The following is a 25697-nucleotide window of genomic DNA, read 5'->3' as shown; positions in this document are numbered from 1 at the left end:
GTAGGCCTCTCTTCATGGGCAATCCAGTGATGGTTTACTCTCCTCTAGCATGTATCCCTTTGACATAGCTATGGTGGCCCCTTCATACTCACTGTCTATAGTCAACCATGGAAGGTTTTCTCTCTCTCTCTCTCTCTCTCTCTCTCTCTCTCTCTCTCTCTCTCAAGTGTTGAAGATCCTCAATAAACAATGAGGAGGGAGCAACCCAAAGACCCATGGCCCGAAGGTCATGGTCATCATACCCTACATGATGAAGGTGATCCACAAGTCTTTCCCTACTAGCAAATTTTTAAGTCACCACTATGAATTCCCTCTCAAAATCTACATGCTCCAAGGTAGTGGTAGCAAGATTTAGTTGGGCCTTAAGGTCCTTCACATAATCAACAACCCATCATCAATAAGTGTTCTAACAATGGTGATTATTGATTTATCATATAGTTTCTGTTGAAATGAGATTATGTGTTTACAGGTGGGCACCTCCTCCCTCGAGTGGCTTTTGTTGAAAAGGGCATTGGAGAGATGTGAGTCCATGTGATGTAGCATGTTAGTGTCAATCCATTCTACATCTCCCTCCATCCTAGTAATAGCCCTTGTGAGGCTAGTTTCAAAAACAACATGTATCTAAGCGAATGCCAAGTTAAGATGCTCTTGAGCTTTTTGGGGTTATTCGTAATCTTTTGTGTAAGGGATGCCACCCTTACTCTTTCCTTTTTAACATGTAAATGCAAAAAATAATGCTGGAAATGATGAGCCAGCTATTGCCCATGATAATGAGCCACTACATGTGCAAGAACAGCCAGGACAACAAGCTGTTAATGCTGATTTGCAGGCTGAAATGCTAGGACAGCAAGCTGAAAATACTCAACAACTAGCAAACAATGATCATTGGGTTAGGAGATCGTCTAGGGCTACTTGACATCCTGATAGATTCATTCCTGGTGCAAACAATGTGGCTGATTATGTCATGTTGACAGACTGTGGTGAATCGTCTTGCTTCAAGGAAGCAATGGACAGACAGGATAGCAAAAGATGATATAAAGCCATGTTATCAAAAATGGAATCTCTTGAGAAAAATGGCACTTGGGACTTGAAGTAGTTGCCGAAAGGGCAGAAAACACTCCCATGCAAATGGGTTTACAATATGAAGGTCACTTCTAGTTCCTCACCAAAGTAAAAGCAAGATTGGTTGCGAAGGGGTACAAGCAGAAACATGGAATTGACTTTGATGAGATCTTCTCTCCTGTAGTCAAGATGACTACCTTGAGAACCATTTTGGGCTTGGTTGCAGCTGAAGATATGGAGCTCATACAGATGGATATAAAGACTGCATTCTTACATGGTGATCTGCATGAAGACATATACATGCAGCAGCCTAAAGGGTTTGTTGAAAAAGAGAAAGAGAAGATGGTATGTAAACTCAAAAGGAGTTTGTAAGGGCTGAAACAAGCACCATGAGAATGGTATCATAAGTTTGGTACATTCATGTAGTCTCAAAGGTTTCCATAGAAGTCAAGTGGATCACTGCTTGTACACTAAGAAGGCAGCAAATGGCAGCTTGATTATCTTGGTTTTGTATGTTGATGACATGCTAGTTGCTGCCAGGGATACTCATGCCTTGGACTCACTGAAGCAAAGTCTTCATGGCAGCTTTGATATAAAGGATCTCGGTGATGCAAATCACATTCTTGGCATGTGAATACTCAAAGATAGGTCAAAAGGATTGCTCTATCTTGTTAGAGATCAGTGCCTGTACGGGACTGCACAGTCCAGTCGGACTGCCACGTGGCAGTCCGACTGCCTGCAGTCCAGTCGGCTGCATTTAATGCAGCCGACCTGCCCTGGTTTTCGCCCAGTTTCCTGGCTATAGATAGCCGAGGACTTCAGCAGTCTCCTACACTTCTCTGCTCGCAGATTACAAACCGGTGGCACGCGCAGATTCCGTCTCTGTTCGCAGATTTCAGACAGGAGACAGTGCAGACTGCAGCGGACTTCGAGGTGAACAACAGGTTGCATCGTCGAGGTGGAGACACGCAGTCCAGCGCACTGCGCCCATGTATATATCTGCATATCTTTGTATTCAACACACTTTATACAGCAGATCTTCATCTTCCAATGTCTCTTTCTCTCTTCTCTCTCTGCGTTCTCTCTCTCTCTGTCCTATGCTTCCGCACCACTGCACTCTGACATGGTATCAGAGCAGTGTTAGAGGGCTGACTGAGCGCAGAACCAACCTGAAGAGGAGTTTCTATCGCGACACAAATTTGCGTTTTCAGCGTTTGAGGGCAGGCAAGAGGGCTGCGCCTCGGAACAAGGCTGAAGCGAGCGTGGGCGCACAGGAAAGGAGTCCAGGTGGTGGATTTGCTGCTGTTTACTGCTGTTTGATGAGGAGGAAGTTTGAGTTTTCAGCTTTCAAGTGCAGGTTTTGCTTTTTCATCACCTCCGGCGGGTGAAGAAGTTTCAGGACGCGGAAGAGCCTTAGCAGGCTGAGTTTTCCTAGTCAGAGGGGGCTGCTTTTGCGTTTGTGAAGGCATTACAGGTGAAGATGTCTACAGAGATTGACTTGGAGTTCCAGACGATTATGGACCGGAAGGTGCCTATCTTACCGGCTCTTCCCACAGATCAGAAGCTCGATGGCGACAACTACCGCATCTAGCGCGTCATGATGTTGGCCATCCTTGAGTCCTATGATTTGGCGGAGCTTGTACAGGAGGAGATCGACCGGCCCTCGGTAAGAGATGAGTCCAAACTCTCTTCCGATGCTCGTGCAGAGTTGGCCAAGGCTCAGTCTCACTGGGACAAACTGAATGCCAGGATTCGTTCCTTTCTTCTTCTATCTTGCACTACAGCCGTGATAGCTCACATCGAGCACTTGACGGTGGCTCGAGAGATATGGCTGGAGCTTGATCAGATGTACAACCGGATGACCCTTATGAAGCGGGTTTCTTTGGAGGTTCAGATGCGGACCTTGTCCGTAAACAAGTCTTCTTCGCTACAGGAGCACATCAACAAGCTAAGACAGCTTCAGATGCAGGTTCAGAATGTGGGGAAGCCGATTTCCTCCGAAGACATGGCGATCATACTATTGTCCCAGTTGCCGCCACGATTCGGTACATTCTACTCCACCCTTATTGCTTCGGGGCGGGAGTCTACTCTTCGGTGGGAAGAGTTGGTTCCTATGGTCTTGGACCAAGAGAAACAGCTAAAGGGACAGAATGCTTCCAAGTCGGAGGCACTGACAGGTCAAGCCTCTCAGAAGAAGGGGCAGGACCAAAAGAAGAAGAAGGGGGATAACAAGTTAAAGAAGGACAAGGACAAAGAATCCACATGTCATATTTGTGGAAAGACTGGCCATTGGAAGAAGGATTGCCCTGACAAAGACAAGAAGGACACCAACAAGAAGGACACAAAGGATTCTGGACCAGTGGCTGCACCCTCATCAGCTGCATTTCTTCATCTAGTTGTCATTGAGGACTCTTCACCGAATGCTTCTAATGCTGCGATGACGGCTCCCCAAGCTCGAGAGTGGATCGTTGATAGTAGTGCCTCCCGGCACATGACTCCTTCATCAGATGGTGTTGCCCAGTTGCGACCCTCGCGTGGGCAAATTCTCATTGGAGATAGCTCTTCAGTGTCTATTGCAGGACGGGTTAAGATGCAGCTTATTCCAGATGGACGTGGTGGTACCCATACCTCAGAGGTCTTGCATGTACCAGGATTAGGGTATCATCTCCTGTCAGTTCATAAGATTTGCTCCCTCTACTCCCTTAAGTGCATTCCCTCTACTCCCTTAAGTAGTCTCCACTCATGAATAATAATAATGGCCCGAATTTCTATACCTTCCACTCTATACAAAACATCCGAGTTAATGTATGTATCAGTAAGGAGATTTTCTTCGAGCAGCGTCTTGTCATGTACTTTGGGGCTGAAAGATTAAGGGAGATTCTTGTATCACCAGAACCTATAATCTTCCCAATGCTAGACTATAATGCATCCTTCAATGTACATGTCTTTATCCTATTATAATAGTTTCTCATGAATCAGAACGAGTTGTATGGACCTATCCATCCACTTGCTATGCAAACTGTGCATATTGTAGCTAGCACAAAGCTTAGATGGAGTTTGACAGTAACTCAGTGCGAGTCCTTGATCGTGGGTCAAGGAAGGTTCTATCATCCGGATATGAGGAGAACGGCATCTATAAATTGAAGTCTTCCACCGCCCTCTCTACTCTTCTTCTTACCTCTCAGACACAGTCAGAGTTATGGCATGCTCGGTTTGGTCACCTCAACTATGATTATCTTCGGAGGGCGTCTCGTGGACAGCTTGTTCGAGGGTTGCCGGATATAGTGGTGAGCCAGCAGCCATGTGTCTCCTGCATTCGTGGGAAGCAGCATAGGGATGCCATTCCCCACATAGCTTCGCAGCAGTCTATTTCACCGATGGAGCTTGTATCTACGGATCTATGTGGCCCTATGAGGAACGAGTCCTTGCGTGGGAGCTCTACTTCATGTTGATCGTAGATGACTACAGCAGGATGACATGGGCCTATTTCTTGGCATTAAAGTCAGAAGCTTTCTCCCACTTCAAGGATTGGCTTCTCTTTGAGGAGAACCGATCGGACCGGAAGTTGAAGACCTTGCGATCCGACAAGGGTGGTGAACTTGTTTCTAATGAGTTTGCTCGGTTTTGTGCAGATAAAGGTATTCACCAGGAGTTTGCTAATACCAACACTCCTCAAGAAAATGGCATTCTTGAACGGAAAAACCGCAGTGTGATCGAGATGGCGCGCACCATGATGGAGCACCGACAGACCCCTCAGGTTCTGTGGGCCGAGGCTGTGGCTACTGCAGTCCACATCCTTAATCGATCCCCCAATTCGGCCGTTGATGGGATGACCCCTTTTGAGGCTTACTTTGGGACTAAGCCCGATGTTTCTTACTTTAGAGTCTTTGGGTGTGATGTCTATGTTCACATTCCCAAGGCTCACCGTGATAAATTTGAAGCAGCTTCCTGAATACAGGTATTTGTTGGCTACAGCTCCCAGTCCCAAGGCTATCGATTGTATGATCCCGTCAAGCCGGATGTGTACACTAGTCGCGATGTGCGGTTTGTGGAGGTTCCGGCCATATCAACGGGTGAGAAGCATCCCGTTCTTGGAGATCCAGGGGAGAGTTGGGCTCCTGCTACCGTTCCATTGGAGCCCGTGCCTTTTGATTATGATTTTGTTTCTGACACAGAGTCTACTGTTCCACCGCTCACCCTTGAGGAGTTACCACCGGTGGATATTCCAGAGTCTTCCGCTGATGGAGAGAGTCGAGGGGAGGTTCGGCCTCCTCCTAGATGGGCCCGTGACACACTCCGTGATTCAGGGATCGAGCGAGTTCTTGAGGAGTGGGGACCGCAGGATGGTCCGCGGCGGTCACGGCGGCACCAGGCACATTCTACGGAGCTTGTTTGCTCTAACTATTGTTTGATGACCCGTGTTATGCAAGATCGAGAGCCCACCTCCGTGAAGAAGGCTTTACAGTCTGCACCATGGAAGAAAGCTATGAAAGCCGAGTTGGAGGCTATTGAGAGGAATGGCACTTGGTCACTCGTGCCCCGCCCCCCGAATAAGAAGGTGATTGGCGTCAAATGGGTCTTCAAGACCAAATACCTTAACGATGGTTCTTTGGATAAGCACAAGGCTCGCCTTGTTGCTAAAGATTTTGCACAGCGCCCAGGGATTGATTGTCGTGATACTTTTGCCCCCACTGCTCGTATGGTGACCATTAGACTGTTCTTGCCTTGGCTGGCCATAGGAGATGGCCTGTTTACCAGTTGGATGTGAAGTCGGCCTTCCTCAATGGTGATTTGAAGGAGGAGATCTATGTTGAGCAGCCTCCTGGCTTTGGATCTTCAGATGGGAAAGTCTACAGGTTGAAGAAGGCCTTGTATGGCCTCAAGCAGGCTCCGCGTGCATGGAACGAGAAGATTGATTCGTTCCTTCAGCCTCAGTTGGGATATCGGCGTTCTAAGGCCGATCTGCAGCTTTATGTTCACACTTCCGAGGATGGTTGTGTGCTTTTTGTGTTGTATGTTGATGACTTGATTGTCACAGGTGATCATGCACAGCAGGTCCAAGAGACGAAGTCAGCTTTACATCGGACATTCGAGATGACGGACTTGGGTCTACTCCATTTCTTTTTGGGCCATGAGATTTATCAGTCTCGGAGGGGGATCTTCATCTCTCAGCAGAGATATATACAGGAGCTCTTGGTGTCTTTTGCGATGGAGGATTGTCGGACCCTTTCTACTCCTATGGATCCGAACTGGAAGGCCCCACTTCCCATTCAGCTTCTCCTATGGCGGATGCTTCCCGCTATCGTCAGTTGATTGGATCCTTGATTTGGCTTCTCAACACTCGTGTTGATCTTTATTTTGTTGTTGGGCTCTTGGCAGGGTTTATGAGTGCACCTAAGACGGTGCATTGGCAGGCTGCTCAGAGGATACTTCGGTATTTGAGGGGGACGTCTGATTTAGGGATTCATTATCCCGCACGGACAGATGGTTCAGATCTTGTACTTGCAGGTTGGAGCGACTCGGATTGGGCCGGTGATGTGGACCACAAGCGGTCTACTACAGGTTACTGTTTTACCTTGGGTGCAGGTGTTATCTCATGGAGTAGCAAGAAGCAGCCCACAGTAGCCCTTTCATCTACTGAGGCGGAGTATCGGGCCGCGTCTTCCACCACATGTGAGGCTGTGTGACTTCGGAGATTGTTGGAGGAGCTTGGCTGCCCCCAGACTCGTCCTACTTTGCTGCAATGTGACAATGAGAGTTGCATTGCCTTGGCACGGAATCCTGTTTTTCATGCCCGGACCAAGCACATAGAGATCCAATACCACTTCATCAGAGAGAAGCTTCTGGATGAGACCATCATTGTGGAGTACTGCAAGACCGAGGACAATCTTGCAGATTTGTTTACGAAGGCACTTCCTCACGCTCTACTTCGGAGGCATTCCAGATCCCTCAGGCTTCTGCCCCGCCCAGGCTCTGAGAGGGGGTGTTAGAGATCAGTGCCTGTACGGGACTGCACAGTCCAGTCGGACTGTGCAGTCGGCTGCACAGTCGGACTGTGCAGTCGGACTGCCATGTGGCAGTCCGACTGCCTGCAGTCCAGTCGGCTGCATTTAATGCAGCTGACCTGCCCTCGTTTTCGCCCAGTTTCCTAGCTATAAATAGCCGAGGACTTCAGCAGTCTCCTACACTTCTCTGCTCGCAGATTACAGATCGGTGGCACGCGCAGATTCCGTCTCTGTTCGCAGATTTCAGACAGGAGACAGTGCAGACTGCAACGGACTTCGAGGTGAACAGCAGGTTGCATCGTCGAGGTGGAGACACACAGTCCAGCGCACTGCGCCCGTGTAGATATCTGCATATCTTTGTATTCAGCACACTTTATACAACAGATCTTCATCTTCCACTGTCTCTTTCTCTCTCTTCTCTCTCTCCGTTCTCTCTCTCTCAGTCCTACGCTTCCGCACCGCTGCACTCTGACATATCTATCTCAACAAGAGTATATCTCCAAGGTTTTGCAACATTTCAATTTGGAGGGGGGGGAAACAATTTTGGCATTCCATTGTCTCCATATGTGAAACTCAGTGCAGAGGACAGCCCTACATCTGATGATAGGAAGGCTGAAATGGCTAAGATACCATATGCTTCAGCTGTTGGCAGTTTTATGTATGCTATGGTCGCTACACATTGCCTTTGCAATGGAAGTGGTTAGCAGATACATAGCAAACCTTGGTAAAAAGCATTGGGAAGCAGTGAAAGGTATTATGAGATACCTCAAAGGCACAAAGGAGTTGTGCATCTACTTTGGAAAGCAGAAGGCATCTGTTGTTGGCTTTACGGATACAGACTATGCTGGTCATGCGGATTTCAAAAAGTCCACTTTTGGGTATGTGTTTACCTTCACAGGAGAAGCAATCTCTTGGATCTCCAGGCTACAAAAGTGTGTTGCATTGTCTACTACAGAGGCAGAGTATGTGGCTGCCACAGAGGCATGCAAGGAGGCTTTATGGCTTTCACGTCTGGTGGGAGAGTTTGGCATTACAGAGTTAGAATCCCATCTTTCATGCAAAGATGAAGCACATACAGGTGAAGTACCACTTCATTAGAGATGTACTTGACAGCAAGAGCATTGAGCTTGTCAACATGCATACAGATTATAATCCTGCAGACCTTCTCACAAAGGGTCTTCCAACAAAGCGGTTTGCTCATTGCAGACAGATAATGGGAGTTGCATAGATATATGTATTTCAGCTTTGTACATACCTAGACTTAGCTGATTCTTTTCTCCTCTTAAGGCACATTGCCTTAGGTGAGAGGTGGTTGGGAATAAAGGCCCTCGTGCCTTTTAATGTGCTTGGGTGTGAACACACCCTTAGCACTTGTACTTACATATATATATCTATCTACAAACCTAAAGTGGTGCACTCGTCATTGTACCCAAAAGAATCGTGCACTCTCTACCCTCTACTCTGCTCTCTCTCACTCTGTCTCTCTCTGCTGCCTGCTAACGAACACTAACTGTCTCGATCTTCGTGCCTCCCGGTCACTACATCTTCTACATTACCCTACTCACCTCCAAATTTTGGAGCATTGTTTTTTAGGAGGAACTAGCCTTGCTTGTCTTGGAACAAAAAGAGCGACTGAAGGAGCTTGGAATTGCTCACAAAATCCATAATATCTAGCCTCACCACCCACAAGACTCTCCCTACTACAATTGTCCCATGGTCTCACTCACAACCAAGTGGCTTAGGTCAATCGAGATACATACTCCATTCTTGTCATGGGCGCCAATAGAGTACTCCCAATTGGTGTGACAACCTCACGAAAGAAACTTTCCTCCTTTGCTGGCTTGAGAGGGGGTGAGCTTATGCTCTTGTAGAAATAGAATGTCAATACGTTCAGCAAGGGTTGATTGCAGCTCCTACCACACAATCAGCTTCAAAGCCCTTGTGCCCCACCGAAGTGGAGGTTGTTCATGTTCCAAGATGTGATGTGTATACTCATGAGGAAACACTATGGTTTGTCGAACAAGTTATTGCTCGATGTGGTGCGAGAAAAAGAGGCCAAGGAGTTGTGTAGCACCTAAGCAGACTTGGTGACGGGCTGAGAGAACAAACTCCACTCCCCATGGTAGTCCAAGGACAAAGGAGAGGGGTGATGTTTGCTCCCCCTAGTTGTTGCAAGCACCTCTAAGAGCAAAGCTATGAAGCAAGCCTCTAGTCCTTGTAATATCGGGCACTCTAGGCTAATGGCCACTCATCGGTAACCTCCATGTGATGAGACACAAGGGAAGATGTTGAGCTAAAAAATGCATTTCATGCTGATTAGCCTTTTAAACAGCCCCAAGTCATGCTTATTTAATGAAAACTGTAAAAACGGTGTGCAGTTCAAGAGAGTTCCAGTGAAATCCTAATTTGGGAGGGTCCATCCACGTCTATAAATATTTAATAGACGAGCTGCCCCCATTCAATCTTCATCCATGTGTGCAAGTTTCTCACTCTACCATGCAGATTTCAGCCATCAACCACCTACCATCTACTATCTAGAGGTCTCTACCTATTGTGGCATCATAGCACCTGATCAACCTACGTTTTCAACATCTAGCGCCAGGCGATAGGCTGCTACCATCTCTCCATCAAGCAACTGTTGCAATACCTGTGTTTTTGCTATCAAGCAAGCCACCTACATCAACAAACAGCTTTCCTATTGTAACTTGATAATTCTCTGCCTCGGGTGAGCATTTACCAAATTTCAATCTCCGACTACTGTGTTTTGGTGACCAGCCTGCTACCCTTCATTATTCAACACTCTCTCATCTCTAACTAGCGTTAACAGTACTTGGGATTTGTCTTTAGAGGACATCACTCTTCGACACTACTGCTCTACCCTTGGGCACTCTATATACTCTTCATTCATTTATAGTTTTCATTCACTTTAGAGTTGTGTTCTTTCTCTCTCCTTTTGCTTGTATTTGTTTCTGTGTTTTGAGTATTGATTTTTTCTTTTAGGGTTTGAGTTTTGCACATCTATATCTGTATCATTGTATTTCTATCGTGGTCATACACTTTGTGTTTCCTCAATGCAAACCCTAGCAACTACTCCATAGTTTATTTTTCACTAGATACAAAGGTGTGGAAACTCAGCACTGAACCACCAGCTAATGTTCATGCTACATCTAAGTCGCTACTCTAGAAGTAACCATAGCCTTAACTCTCCAAGTCACTGTGAGACATGCATAGACACCTAATCTCATAAGACCACCTCCACCTGGGCCTTCATCCATCCACCCAAGTGGAAAGTCTAGAGAAAAAAATAGTAATTCAACCTATCGGAAGGGACTAGTAGATACAACCTGCCACTCCCAAACTTGCAAATTACAAAGATCCCCATCTCCAAGAGCAGTGGGAATTCCATGTACCTTGCAACCCTAATGAATGTCCAAGGGCCATAGCAATAGAACTCCTCTTGTAGGATTTAAGCATGTCACAGAAAGGTGTGGCTTGCTACTAGGGTAGCGGTGCTACTGGCAAGGTGGAAACGACCATTCAATTGCTAACTTGGGGCCGGGGGGGTGTGTGTGTGTGTGGTGGAACGAGGTTTGTGTGGCTCTTTGTTGCATGTGGAAGTAGAATGAGGGGATACTGGTGGGTGACGATGGGCAATATTCAAAAGTTGGGGGGGGGGGGGGGGGGGGGGGGGGGTTGTGGAGGCAAAGGTTTCTTTCTTCTTGTGCAAATTTCTCACTCTACCATGCAGATTTCAGTCATCAGCCACCTACCATCTACTGCCTAGAGGTCTCTACCTATTGTGGCATCATAGCACATGATCAACCTACGTTTTCAACATCTAGCGCCAGGCGATAGGCTGCTACCATCTCTCCATCAAGCAACTGTTGCAATACCTGTGTTTTTGCTATCAAGCAAGCCACCTACATCAACAAACACCTTTCCTATTGTAACTTGATAATTCTCTGCCTCGGGTGAGCATTTACCAAATTTCAATCTCCGACTACTGTGTTTTGGTGACCAGCCTGCTACCCTTCATTATTCAACACTCTCTCATCTCTAACTAGCATTAACAGTACTTGGGATTTGTCTTTAGAGGACATCACTCTTCGACACTACTGCTCTACCCTTGGGCACTCTATATACTCTTCATTCATTTATAGTTTTCATTCACTTTAGAGTTGTGTTCTTTCTCTCTCCTTTTGCTTGTATTTGTTTCTGTGTTTTGAGTATTGATTTTTTCTTTTAGGGTTTGAGTTTTGCACATCTATATCTGTATCATTGTATTTCTATCGTGGTCATACACTTTGTGTTTCCTCAATGCAAACCCTAGCAACTACTCCATAGTTTAATTCACACTAGATACAAAGGTGTGGAAACTTAGCACTGAACCACCAGCTAATGTTCATGCTACATCTCAGTCGCTACTCTAGAAGTAACCATAGCCTTAACTCTCCAAGTCACTGTGAGACATGCATAGACACCTAATCTCATAAGACCACCACCACCTGAGCCTTCATCCATCCGCCCAAGTGGAAAGTCTAGAGAAAAAAATAGCAATTCAACCTATCGGAAGGGACTAGTAGATACAACCTACCACTCCCAAACTTGCAAATTACAAAGATCCCCACCTCCAAGAGCAGTGGGAATTCCATGTACCTTGCAACCCTAATGAATGTCCAAGGGCCGTAGCAATAGAACTCCTCTTGTAGGATTTAAGCATGTCACAGAAAGGTGTGGCTTGCTACTAGGGTAGCAGTGCTACTGGCAAGGTGGAAACGACCAGTCAATTGCTATCTGGGGGGGGGGGGGGGGAACGAGGTTTGTGTGGCTCTTTGTTGCATGTGGAAGGAGAATGAGGGGATACTGGTGGGTGACGATGGGCAATATTCAAAAGTGGAGGAGGGGGAGGGTGAAGAAGGGGCAGGGGGGGGAGAGGAGGGGGGGAGGAGGGGTGTGGGTGTGGGTGTGGGTGTGGGTGTGGGGGCAAAGGTTTCTTTCTTCTTGTGCAAGTTTCTCACTCTACCATGCAAATTTCAGCCATCAACCACCTACCATCTACTGTCTAGAGGTCTCTACCTATTGTGGCATCATAGCACCTGATCAACCTACGTTTTCAACATCTAGCGCCAAGCAATAGGCTGCTACCATCTCTCCATCAAGCAACTGTTGCAATACCTGTGTTTTTGCTATCAAGAAAGCCACCTACATCAACAAACACCTTTCCTATTGTAACTTGATAATTCTCTGCCTCGGGTGAGCATTTACCAAATTTCAATCTCCGACTACTGTGTTTTGGTGACCAGCCTGCTACCCTTCATTATTCAACACTCTCTCATCTCTAACTAGCGTTAACAGTACTTGGGATTTGTCTTTAGAGGACATCACTCTTCGGCACTACTGCTCTACCCTTGGGCACTCTATATACTCTTCATTCATTTATAGTTTTCATTCACTTTAGAGTTGTGTTCTTTCTCTCTCCTTTTGCTTGTATTTGTTTTTGTGTTTTGAGTATTGATTTTTTCTTTTAGGGTTTGAGTTTTGCACATCTATATCTGTATCATTGTATTTCTATCGTGGTCATACACTTTGTGTTTCCTCAATGCAAACCCTAGCAACTACTCCATAGTTTAATTTACACTAGATACAAAGGTGTGGAAACTCAGCACTAAACCACCAGCTAATGTTCATGCTATATCTCAGTCGCTACTCTAGAAGTAACCATAGCCTTAACTCTCCAAGTCACTGTGAGACATGCATAGACACCTAATCTCATAAGGCCACCTCCACCTGAGCCTTCATCCATCCGCCCAAGTGGAAAGTCTAGAGAAAAAAATAGTAATTCAACCTATCGGAAGGGACTAGTAGATACAACCTGCCACTCCCAAACTTGCAAATTACAAAGATCCCCACCTCCAAGAGCAATGGGAATTCCATGTACCTTGCAACCCTAATGAATGTCCAAGGGCCATAGCAATAGAAATCCTCTTGTAGGATTTAAGCATATCACAGAAAGGTGTGGCTTGCTACTAGGGTAGCGGTGCTACTGGCAAGGTGGAAATGACCATTCAATTGCTATCTGGGGGGGGGGGGGGGGGTTAACGAGGTTTGTGTGGCTCTTTGTTGCATGTGGAAGGAGAATGAGGGGATACTGGTGGGTGACGATGGGCAATATTCAAAAGTGGAGGAGGGGGAGGGTGAAGAAGGGGAGGGGGGGAGAGGAGGGGAGGAGGGGGGTGTGGGTGTGGGTGTGGGGGCAAAGGTTTCTTTCTTCTTCTTTTTTTGGTGGTGGTGGTGGGTGGGTTTTTTTTTGGGCAAGGAGGGAGAACAAGGTTTGTGTGGCTCTTTGTTGCATGTGGAAGGAGAATGAGGGGATACTGGTGGGTGACGACGGGCAATATTCAAAAGTGGAGGAGGGGGAGGGTGAAGGGGGGGGGAGGGGGGAGGGGGGAGGGGGGAGGGGGGAGGGGGGGCCCGCACACGCACACCTTATCTATTACGTAAACTCATGACTTCCTACCTCGATCTCCAAGAACTTAGGGATTTATTTGAGTCCATCAACACCACCCATATCTTCAAAACCCCTACACACATCACTATATCAACAAATGAGGGGGGAAGGTCATGCCCAAAAATCACCAAAGAACTTCCATCATTCGGCAGTATTCGATACCAGGCTGGGGGAAGAGGAGGGTAACAGAATATTTGGGAACTCTATTATTAAGTGCAAAGTCCATGACCATCAAGCCACTATACCACAAAACCATATAGATGACTCCCTTTGAGGATACAACCAAGGAGCTTTTAATAAGCTCTTGCATTGCATCTGCTGAGGTGAGTCACACCATGAAGATGCCTTGCCCCATCAACACCACCTCCACATCTAGCAAGGTGCCCATGTGCAAAGTGGAATAAAGCCAATCATGAAGCTGTGCTCTAAAGGAAGAGTGACTCACAACTTGACTGTATCGCGGTCTCCTCCAATTCTTTCTCCATCACACAAACTGACTGAAGTTGTTCCTGAGTGAGGACAACATGCAAGGCGTTTGCGGGCCACCAATAGAGTGCTCCAACATCAGACCAAAGGTTTCCATTGCATGCCTTCTCTAAGGCTCACCCAGGTGTGCTGATGGTGACCTGTTACAACTGAGGGAAAGAGAGCATAGGCGGCTTGGAGTGGTTGACTGGTTGTCAGTGGCCACCAAGTGAGTTGTCAGAGCCAATAGAACAACTGGGGAGTGAGTGGGGTCAAACAAGAGGCACAGGTGGGTGAGCAGACTGTGTCAGGCAGGTTGGACAGGCTGCTAGTGACAGGGGGAGGAGTGACGGGATGCAGCAGGGGTGCAGTGGGTGCTGGCAGGCAGGTAGTTTGGCCTGGCAGGAGGCTGCAGAGACTAGCAGGAGTGACAAGCAGCAAGGGGGCAGGTAAGAGAGGCAGCTACACAGCTGTGGTGGCATACAGGCAGCACAGGGATAGGGGAGGCAGCAGCATCATGCATCACAGCCTGTTTTCTTGCCTAATGAAAACCTTATCTGGAAAAATAACCTGAAAAAACTCACATATGTAAGAACTCCATCAGTACAGACGCATTTTTAAATAAAAATGGAACATTCTTCAAGACATCTGATAATCAGTTAGTATCTGCTTGAAAGACTTTTGCATGTGAATGGATCTAAACAAGTAGTACAGACACCACAGAAATAGGTCATCAGGACCCTACACCAATACACTGCCGATCAATTTCTATCTACCTCCAAAGCTAAGAGTAGAAAGAACAGCAAGCCATGGGTTCACACATGACATGGAGAGCAGGAGAGAATAGGAAGTGTGCCATCCTTGTGAGTGAAATATTCGACAAAGAACTCATTGAGATGCGAGCTGCATATACACTTGGAATGAGCTGGGAATGAGGGTTGAAGTAGATCATCTGGTCTTGAGAGCTTAAAGAGATTTCAAATGGCTATGTGCAGCATGTCTACATGCTGACAAGGTAAGATTTTTTTTTGTTAATCGTTGATAGTTGGCTTTTTGACTCTGTTTGCAAAAGCTAATGTTATCATTTCGAAATAAGACCAAGCTCCCAGATGACTGCTCAATCAAGCAATCAATGGAAGAGCTAAAACACTACACTCGAACTGTCTTTTTTTTGAACCAAGTTGCCGCTTTTGCATAATTTGGGTCAGACTTTGATCCTGCTACCCGGTATTTGCCATATTGTGGTGCTCTTAAAAATCACGGGTGCCTTGATCAGCTGAGATATCTGATGTACACTCTCAGATATAAAGACTCACCATAGCACATCAGTTGTCTTTGAAAACAAAGAAGCAACAACATATCAAGCCTTCAGAGGTTAAAACAAGAATACTCACTGGATTGTAAAAAGCTCCTCCATTAAAGGCACTTCCCTGTGCACGTACAATTGGATCCTACAGGATAAGATTGATGTTTTAGATTCTAAAACCTATCAAGAACATTAATAAGGACTCAAGACTCAGCATGATTAGACCACAATGTATACTGTATGGATCAAATGATCCCCCCCCCCCCCCCAAAAAACAACAAAAGGAACAAAAGCAGAAGCGCAATTTACTGTTTACATTAAGTAGTAGTTGTAAAAATGAAGAATACACAAAGACACGCAACCACATTTGGAACACGTTCCAGCATGATAGCGCCAGCCTCTCTACTATGCAGCTTTGTTTGCATCTGTTCACAACCCCCACAAAAAAGCCCGTGATTATTGAGGCTGCTCATATGGTCTACTGTGACTTTGGAGGTTCTTCAACATCCATTAAAACCTAACATAACCACTTGCTGTGAATTTAATAGTGATTCATCCAGCAGCTGTAAATAGGCAACAGACCATATGGTGGGTGCCCGACCAGCAGCCCTACACTGATCAATCCAGCATGATTTAAACTGACAACCAAAAACATGAAAAGAACAATCAATAAATAGAACTTCTATGTCCTGCTGACTATGTAATAGGGCTTAAGCAAGGGAAGACCAACTATTGAGACCCTTCCAGAACTTGAGGCAGGCCTGAAACCAAAGGAGCCCAAGTGCCCAACAGACAGAACCTTTGTGAAGGGATCTATCATATTGGCTTGGGTGGGAATCGGGATACTAGATAAGATCCAACTACCAACAAACAATACAAGATTTCAATCCAGATTTCTTGTGGGTGAAGCTTTAGTGCATGGACAGAGGTTGATAATGTTGGGAGAAAGAAAGGAGAAAAGCAATGGTGAGAGAGAAGACGGGGAGACACAAAAGGCAAAGAGATAGAAAGATTCAAATGATTTTCTTGACTGCTTTCAAATGATTTTCTTGACTGCTGAAAACGCATATGAGCCTTAGCCTTTATCAGACTAAAGACTATACCTAATACCCTGACCCACATTAAAGGTGGACATGCAGAGAGTGTTCACACACACCACTAATACACACTAGCTCACGAGGAGAGAAATTACTAAGAATCCCCATTTCAAGTCTAACATAAGCAACATTTCGTATGAGATAAATGTGAATGCAAAACTAAAGGGAAGGTCTTGTGAGAGTGCACAATGGAAGCAAATCATAACCATGGAGGGAGAAAGGAAGAGAGTGGCAAAGTGAATGCAGCGAAAGAAAGAACAAATCTGCATTGATCTGAAATTGAATATTGTGAGAATGCACAACAACAGAAAGAACACGAACACAAAGACAAAGGAACAAAGAGAGACTACAAGAAAAGAAGAAAGAAATCTGCATTGAACAAGGAAAGGATGCTGAATACAAAAGGACTAATCAATCCCTACACACAGCCCACAACGTCAGTGAGGGCACTAGTTCCGGCTAATGATGACTACAGCACCAGAGACACAAGAAGATGATGGAGTTGGAGTGTGCACCTGCCAAGGAAGGAGGAAGATGAATGAATGATGTGCCAACTAAGTAGGGAAGGCTATAAATAGCCAAATGCCCCCAAATCTGGCCGACCTGAAATTTGGGGCCAAATTATGACCAACCAACATTTAATTTTGGTAAACATGCCAAAAATGGTTTACAACTTGTCCCTTGGACAGCAGCATGTTAGTGAATGCCATTGACAGTTTCAACCATAGTTTATGCTTTATTATGGCTATGAAGTCAAAATAATTGAGAAACATGAGTTGTGGATGCATCCAATGGATTTCTAGCAATAGTTCTAAACTAATTTTCAGTTTTATGTTACATTTATGCTGGCCGGAAAATTGTAACAAGTTTTGTGCATATGGCATGGTTAAACAATAGTGGCCAATGTTGTGATTGTGAAGGAAGTTCCAGTCATAGTACCCCGAAACGGCGTTTTAGAGCTGCCGGAACAGACCAACCGTTTCAGACCAAAACAGAAACGGCAAACCAGCATTTCGGCATCCTACGGTCCGTTTCAGGGCACTCCAGCTCCCGCCGCCGCCGCTGCCTCCTCCTCCTCCCCCTCTTCTTCTACCCATTACCTAAAGGCTAAGCATGGCACCGGATCCATATTGGAGGCACATCACCCCAATCAAGGGATACAAGAGTTCTGGCGGATCAAAGAAGTGGCGGTGCAACTATTGTGGATTGGAGAAATCACAGAGAATAACGCGCGTGAAAGACCACTTGGCATGTGTTCCCAACAAAGACATCGGGCCTTGTTGTCCAGACTACAGTTGCAAGTTGTCATTGATGTTGATACTTATTACTCAATAGTTACTAGAGTCTAGAGACTAGTACATAGTGTTCAGTGCTCACTAGACTTTGGAGTTTTCACACATTATTCACTTGACGTAGTTACATGTATCGTTGTATTTGATTTCACTTATTATGCATCTTGATTCTTATTCCATTGTTCTTGATGTCAGTCTTCATTGCTCTTTAGATCATAGATAATTCATGAGTCGTAAATTATAATTCATTTTGTTGCCTTAAGTTTTGAAAATTGAGTCTTAATTGTATTAAGCTGTCTTAAGTTTCAACCATTGAGTCTTGACTCTTCAATCTTCACTTGTGAGTCATCACATGTATAATGAATCATGATTTCAATCATATGACATGAAGACTCAAAGTTTTATATAAAATTTGGATACATGTTGTTGTAGGCATTGATATATTCATATACCCACATAATACTATATTTATTTTAGTGTACAATCCGAAATGTTATTTCCCCATTTCCAAAATTTGGCCGAAACTTCGAAACTTCGGTTTTTCCCATTTCCGTTTCCCCCATACTATGGTTCCAATGCAGTATACTTTTGCTTTGGCACAATGCAGTGCAATCGAGGTTGATCGCAAGGATTTCAAGAGGGAGATCTATCATGAGGACGTGAAATTTTTTAGATGCTTTAATCTTACTAGTAACATTTGATTAAGTTAATAATCAAATGTGCCAAGTTGTTAAGCACATATTGCACATGGCAGTTATTTCATGGTAATAAGCCAAGAACACCGAGGATGCAGTGGATGTCAAAGGTAAAAGTTGTGACAAGTTATGCCAACTCGGTTTTGGTTGTCAATTGGTGTCAATTTTGACCCTAGGACAATTGTCTCACCATTAAGTGTCAATGGTGACACTAGTGACTAGGCATTAATTAGCTTGTCTAAGGGTCAACTGAGGTTGGGAACTACTCCAAGTTGCAAATAGCCTAGCCAATTTATTTATGGATGGGCACATTTAATTTTGGGTAGGGTCAGAAGGATTGAAATTAATTTTTTGAATTATTCATTTTTTAAAATTAATTTAATGGCGGGATAACACTAAAAAAACGGGTTTAGAAAGCTATCACTTAGTACAAATACCCATGCAATTGAGAAAAACATTTATTGGGGCTGGTTTGAGCTATTCAATCTATTCAACGTACAAGAGAGAGAAAGGAGGTGCTACTGGTCTAATTTGAAGCCATTGAAGGATCTTCTGGGGCAGCCAACAATAGAAGAAGGCCATTAAGGAGTAGGCAACAGCAGTTCCAATCTTCCTAGGTGCACACGACAGCAACCAGGGACCGACGAAAGCATTTAATGCCCTCTTGGCAGCACGCGACAGCATCGAAGGCTGTTCTAGACAGGCAAGCAACAGTTTTTTGAGTTCTTTCACATGGAAAATCAGGGAATTCTCTCTCTTCAGCATTTCTCAAACATTCTCATAAGATCTCAGCCAAATTTGTGGACAGCAATGAGAATTCTACTGTAATCCTAAAATTCCGCAAAAATTAGGGTTTGGCAACCACCTCAGGACCCGTGCCATCAATCAAGGGCATCGTACACTGAAATCTGCACCTGAAAACCAAGAAACCGTTAGGAATTTCAAATACCGACTCATCCATTGTGAATTTGGGGCAGCATTTAGCTAGTTGGAGTTTCATTAGGGCAAGTCTTGGATGAAAACCAAGGGGCAATTAGCCCAAACTGCTTGCTGATTGTTTGTCAGCTTGTACGCAATCCATTGGCAATATAAGTTAAAGAAATAATGCAAGGGACGCAAGTTTTGGAGCCAACAAGATATCCACCGTCCAAGATTATTAAGGTAAAGTGTGCATTTCAATTTATGCTCATTTATTCATACTATAATTAAGTGCTTAATTAAGTATTACTACCCTATCTGAAAAGGAAGGCTGGTTTCGACAAGATTAGACTGAATGAAGGGCAACCTACCTATTTAAAGAAAGTTTCAAGACCTCGTACCACACACTGTTTAAAGTTCTCTTGAACCATGGACCATTTTAGGGTTTTCATTAATTATGCATTTTTGGGACTGTTTGAGAGAGTGATTCAGCATGTAATCCTTATTTTAGCTCAATATGATTGACTTCCAAGTTCATGATGGCCTGTTACTTGACAAAGAGCAAAATTGGCTCCTACTCCGAGCTCGCACAAGGGGACACTTTCTTAGTCTTGGCCAAGGGCAAGGAATCATGTTCATGTATGCTCAAAGTCATTTTTTAGAAGATGGTCATGTATACTACTGCGAGGCATTGTTGATGGACATAGAGCGTTACTATGATTCTTCTCTATTTTTAGGCTTTGGTACAATTGACATCGACAATCAAGTTCTCTCCAAGAAGACACCTTGGTGGTGGCTTCATCACCCACTGCTTGGATATCCATGATCCTATTTTGGTGGTCTTTGTTGTAAGGCCTATAATGAGTCATTATCCTTGTATCCTTGTATTGTATCAGATCACTGAGTATCTTAGGTATTTTCTATTGTCATTATGATGATTATTTGGCATTTATTGCTGGCAGACCTGATCACATTATTGGCATATTTTTTGTCTTTATATTCTGGCTCCCTCCTCCACAATCAGTCATTCACCACTTGTAGATTCCAATGCAGGGTTCTATTGGAGAGAGGGAGCCAATGCCACTACCCACGCAACTAGTGACTCACTATTGTATGCAACTATCTCGTGTTTGGTATATGGATTCCACTTCCCAAGCATATCTCTAAGTTCTCCGTAACAGTGTTCTTGTTTTCTCTCTTTTGTCTTGTGTTCAGTAGTTTATTTTAGCATTCTTTTATGCTTCTATTGCTGCATCCACTTCTAAGATCTTTCAGTCAAGAGAGCAATAATACCTCATATTTAGTCTTGTAAGACCTCGAAGGCAACTTGGGATATCCTTGAGTAGATGCTTGCAACACGAAATGAGACCAAAATCTTGCTTGAGAAGAGAATTAGCAAATGCATGCACGGATGAAGATGATGCCATGACAAATCACCTTACTTACATTCAAGATTTAAGAGAGCTGCTTCTGAATATTAATGAGGTGATGATTGATAAGGAGATGGTCAATATCACCCTAAACTTTTTTCCAAAGTCTTATCTTGGTTTTCACACTTCATTGAATTTGTCTTTGAGAGGAGCACAATAGCCCCTCACATTCGTGGAGTTAACCGGTCTCCTATTGCAAAAGGCACAAACTCAAAAGAATGTGGCTATGAGATCAGGTGATGTAGCTATGCTCTCTAGGTATAAAACCAAGGGCAAGAGCAAGCAACAAGTGAAAAATCAACCTAAGGCTGATGTGGAACAGCCATCTAGCAAGGCTGCCCAAGATTCAGATAAAGGGAAAAAGAAGCAAAAATGCCACTAGCACGAGCATTACATAGACAAATGCCGAAAGAGGTTAGCAAAGGAGGACTCCGGCTTGGCTGTCCATGAAACGTCATCCACTCAAACTTACAGCTATGACAAATATATGGCTAATTCAGCATTTAATGCTGCTAAAAAGCTACATGGTATCTTGATAGTGGGGCATCCAAGCATATCACTTCACAAAAGTGTGTGTTTGCATCCATGCAATCAACCCTTGCAAGGAAGAAAGTTTCTTGTGCAAACAACTCTAGCTATGATGATTGTGGCATTATGGATGTATTGTTTATGCCTAGGATTAATAAAAGTTAAAACCTTCTTTAAATTTCAGTCTTCAATAAGCAAGGCTTTCAAGTCATCTTTGACGATGACAAATGCATTGTCAAAGATAGAGAGCTTGATTATGCTCTTCGGTTGTCAAGGACTTTGTACAAAGGTCTTCTTTAGAAGCTTTGGCATACGTTCACATGAGCTTTGGTAGTATGACAATACTTCAGCATTGTCAAATAATGGATGCATTGCCTCTTGTTGATACTCCATCTCCCCATGCATGTGAGGAGTGTATACTTGGGAGAACATATCATTTTGCTTTTAAGAAGGATGATGCCATGCATCCTGTCTGGTAAGTGCAACTCATACACTTTGATGTGTGTGGTCCTATGCAGATGAGAGCACTCAATGGTCATTTGTATTTTCACATTTATAGATGACTGTTCTCGTTGTACATGGGTGTATGGTCTCAAAGGTCTTAAAGCAAAGTCGGATGTGTATTTATGCACTTCAAACACTTAATTGAAAAATTGGAAGTAGAAACAGCTTTTGATATGCAAACCCTATGTATGGATTTGAGCAAAGAAAGGGCTGCCATAAATGTAGTAAAAACAATCCCTAAACAGCTGTTACAAACACTCTTAAGAGAGTAAAATTGATGCTCCTCTACCTTAACACACTAGAAAGGCTACCAAATAGGCTGCTCATGATGCAGGGGGGGCACATTTTGTGGAAAATCTAAAAGTACATGCTTTTCTTGATGAGCGTGCATTTATGAGCTCACTTTTGGATGAAGATGATTCCACTTCAATTGATGACCCACAGCAAGATGTACATTGGTTGCAAGCCATGAAAGAGCTATTGGACTCCATTGCTACTAATGGTTTTTGGGATCTTGTTGAGTTGCTACTTGGCAAGAAGGCTATTGACACTAAATGGGTTTTTAAACTCAAACGCAAGGTTGATGGTTCTATTGACAAGTACAAGGCATGCTTGGTTGCCAAAGGGTATGCTCAAAAAAAGGGCAAAGATTTTCGGGAGACTTTTGCTCCTACATCCTGCATGAGTATCATTAGATGTGTTATTGCTATGGCTACTCATCATGGATAGAAAATGCATCAACTAGACATTGAGACAGCATTTCTTAATAGTAACTTGCATGAGGATGTTTATGTATCATGATTCACAACCTCCAAGGTTTGTGATTGAAGGCAATGAGCACTTGGTTTGCAAATTGAACAAGGCTTTGTATGGCTTGAAACAAGCTCCTCATGCATGGTATTCAAAGATAGATGCTTATTTACACTGCTAAGGATTCAAGAACAATCCAATTGCTCCTATTCTATACATTAAGAATGAAGGGGGTGGATTTGTTGGTCATCATTCTTTATGTAGATGATATGTTGCACACTAGACCTAAAGAGGATAAAATTGCAGATTTTAAGGCTGAATTGAAGAATACATTTGCTATGTCAAATATGGGCCTTTTACATTACTATTTGGGGATTCAATTTCACAATCACAATATATGGAAAAACTTCTACATAGGTTTAACATGCAGGATTGTAAACCTATGAGTACTCCTACGAAGCCAAGGCTAAAGCTTTCTATGCATGATGGTAGTGAGATAACTGATATTGCAATCTACAGCCACATTGTTGCATATCTTATCTATATTTTGCAATGCACATTCTAACATACAATTTGCAGCATCTCAAGTGAGCAGATTTATGAACAGCCCACATACGGTTCATTGGCAAGCTATTAAGTTAAGTGAATCTTCTATTACTTTAAGTGAATCTTCTGTTACTTGTAAGGTACTTAGGCACATGCCTTGATATTTCCTGGGGGGGAAGCCTCGCAAGCTACAGGCTTACAACAATTCAGATTGGGCTGGAGACTCAAATACTCACCAATCTACTAGCGGATATTATTTCTTTTTGGGCCATCGATGCATTTCATGGCTTAGCAAGAAACAACCTACAGTGGCTACCTCATCTTGTGAGGCTGAGTGCATGGCAGCCTTCACACTAATAGTTGAATTTGTATGGCTACACAAATTGTTGGCTGATCTACAGATTTTGTTGGCGGGTCATACACCCATTCTCTCAAGCCAATTAGAGTGCTATTGCAGTAGCACAAAATCCTATGTTTCATGCTTGCATGAACATATTGAGATTCGCCACCACTATGTCAAGGAGAGATCTTATACAAGAGATCAACTTGATGTGTGTTTCCACACAAGAAAATGTTGCAAACATTTTCACCAAGACTTTACTGCATGAGAAGTTTGAGGCTCTCCACAAGTCTTTGAACTTGTTACCCTTTGGTGGTTAATGATTCTTATACTTCATCGTATCAACACTACAGAGGGGTGTTAGAATTTGCCAATTCTAGCTAGTGCCCAAAGTAATTTGTGTGGTGTGGGCACTCATTAAAGTGTCAAAGTATGGTGTGTCTAGGACTTTAAATGTCGTGATACTAGACTCTAGAGTTACATTAATCCAACTCTAGTTAGGGTTTAGGGGTGTGGTTAGGTCAACCTTAGACCTTAGTTATACTCTGTACATTCATCCTATCGTGCAATCTTGAGCTAATACACTCTCTTGAGGTCACAATGTCTCTCGTTTCCCGATCCTCCATAACAAACTAAGTCTCACAATCATGTACCCTCTAGTGTAAGTGTTGCAAAGGTGAATGCCAAGATGAATGTATAGTGGAATACATATGAGAAGTGGCTATAGTGGATGAGATACGTGGAATGGGTGGTAGGAATGTAATCGAATAGTGATACAACAAAAGAAACCTCTCCTGAGTCTACAAATGAACAAGAGGTGTTATCTGATCTCTTTTTTTTCCTAAGCCACCTCTATGTACATTCACATTTTGGTACAAGTTAGAGGTCATCGTAAACACTTACATCCACATCATGCACATCAACCAAAGTAAAGAAAGAAGAACTAGATGAAATTCAAACTTGTTTACATTTCACCAAATCTAACGAATATGGAGAGACTAGTTGCAGTACATATTCCATGTCGATCTATCATGCTCCGACTAGGACCTTGAATTCCTCATCAACATCATACTCGAGTTGTTGCTTCCCACCCCCCTCCCCTCCCCGGTCTAGTTGTATATCGAATCATCCAAATGGTATATGACAAAGGGACAAAAATAGTGCAGTATAAACCAAAGGTTTGCCCGTTCCTTTAGTGCCTCTCTCTTCTCCTCTACTTAGAAATTCAATATATTCATCTTGTGTAAAAAGATACAAACCCCTCGACAAAATTCCTCCGCTCATGTTGGAAGATCTTTGCCTTTCAAGAGAATGATACTACTCCTTTAAGATCTGCGCGGAAGCAAGTGTCAATGTGCCAACGAAATAGACCTCAGGGATGACTTCATCAATAAGTTTGACTAAAATATTCTTCTCTTTTGCATTCTTACTTCTATTCACTTTGCTGAGATACTCTTCTATTTTACATAATTATTTCTCTTCAATGTCAAGCTTTCCAGGCGAGGCTTAGGTATCATTAAGTATGTATCTAGCTTTGATACCAAGTAAAGAAATGCTTGAACAAAGATTGAGACTTAAAGAGTGTGCGAAAAACACAATGAGCAACATAACTAAATATGTTGGGTATGATACAATGGGCCTCAAATCTAGATGTCTCATGGACCAAGTAGTTGCCCCATGCAGCCAATGACTCATTGTTGCACATGACTATCTCATGTTTGGTTCTTCTATCCTCGTGTTCAACAATTTATAACAACATTTGTTTATGCTTCCATTGTTGCATCCACTTCAGACATGGTATCAGATTTCACGATCTATGCTCCAGCTGTTGTTTTCTGCTGATTGCACACCTTCTACTGCTGCTTGCTGATCCTCTTTGTTTGGTGCAGCTGGACGACCTGTTTCAAGGACCTTTCAGTCATCAAAATTTTGCATTTTGCTACTGCATTCATCTTACAGGCTGCCCTGACTGCATTGCCATTGCTGCCTGCGCTTTCCAATTCTCTGCATTACATTAGTGCTGGCAACTGCATTTAATGCCTCTTTTTGACCTGCAGCCTTTGCGTTTTTCTTTCCAAAGTCTACTCAATCATATTCATATGTGAAAGACTGTTTTAAGCCACCTAGGACTGCCCAACATGGCTTCATGCATTCTTTCACAGAAAAACCTCAATTTTTCAATGGATGAGACTAAGCATTGGCCAAATTTACCCTTTCCACAGATGTAGCAAAACATTGCCGAGGTTTAATG

General features: G+C 43.8%; 1 protein-coding gene across 2 annotated transcripts in view; it reads right to left on the bottom strand.

The window, feature by feature from the left end:
* Positions 1-25697, bottom strand: part of LOC148039059 (secretory carrier-associated membrane protein 3-like) — a 63006-nt gene that overhangs the window by 36658 nt on the left and 651 nt on the right. The window contains exon 2 of one of the 2 annotated variants that reach the window (XM_087674945.1): positions 15435-15491. The exons of the other annotated variant lie outside the window; for it this stretch is intronic. Coding sequence (XP_087531071.1) covers positions 15435-15491 — 57 coding nt within the window. The remainder of the gene's footprint in view (positions 1-15434; positions 15492-25697) is intronic. 2 annotated transcript variants of the gene reach the window in all.

The sequence above is a fragment of the Lygodium microphyllum genome, chromosome 3, assembly GCF_053477565.2.
Source record: "Lygodium microphyllum isolate KBCC chromosome 3, Lygodium_microphyllum_v1.1.10, whole genome shotgun sequence".
In the NCBI taxonomy this organism is placed as follows: domain Eukaryota; kingdom Viridiplantae; phylum Streptophyta; class Polypodiopsida; order Schizaeales; family Lygodiaceae; genus Lygodium; species Lygodium microphyllum.
This window is presented reverse-complemented; position numbering and strand designations above follow the sequence as displayed.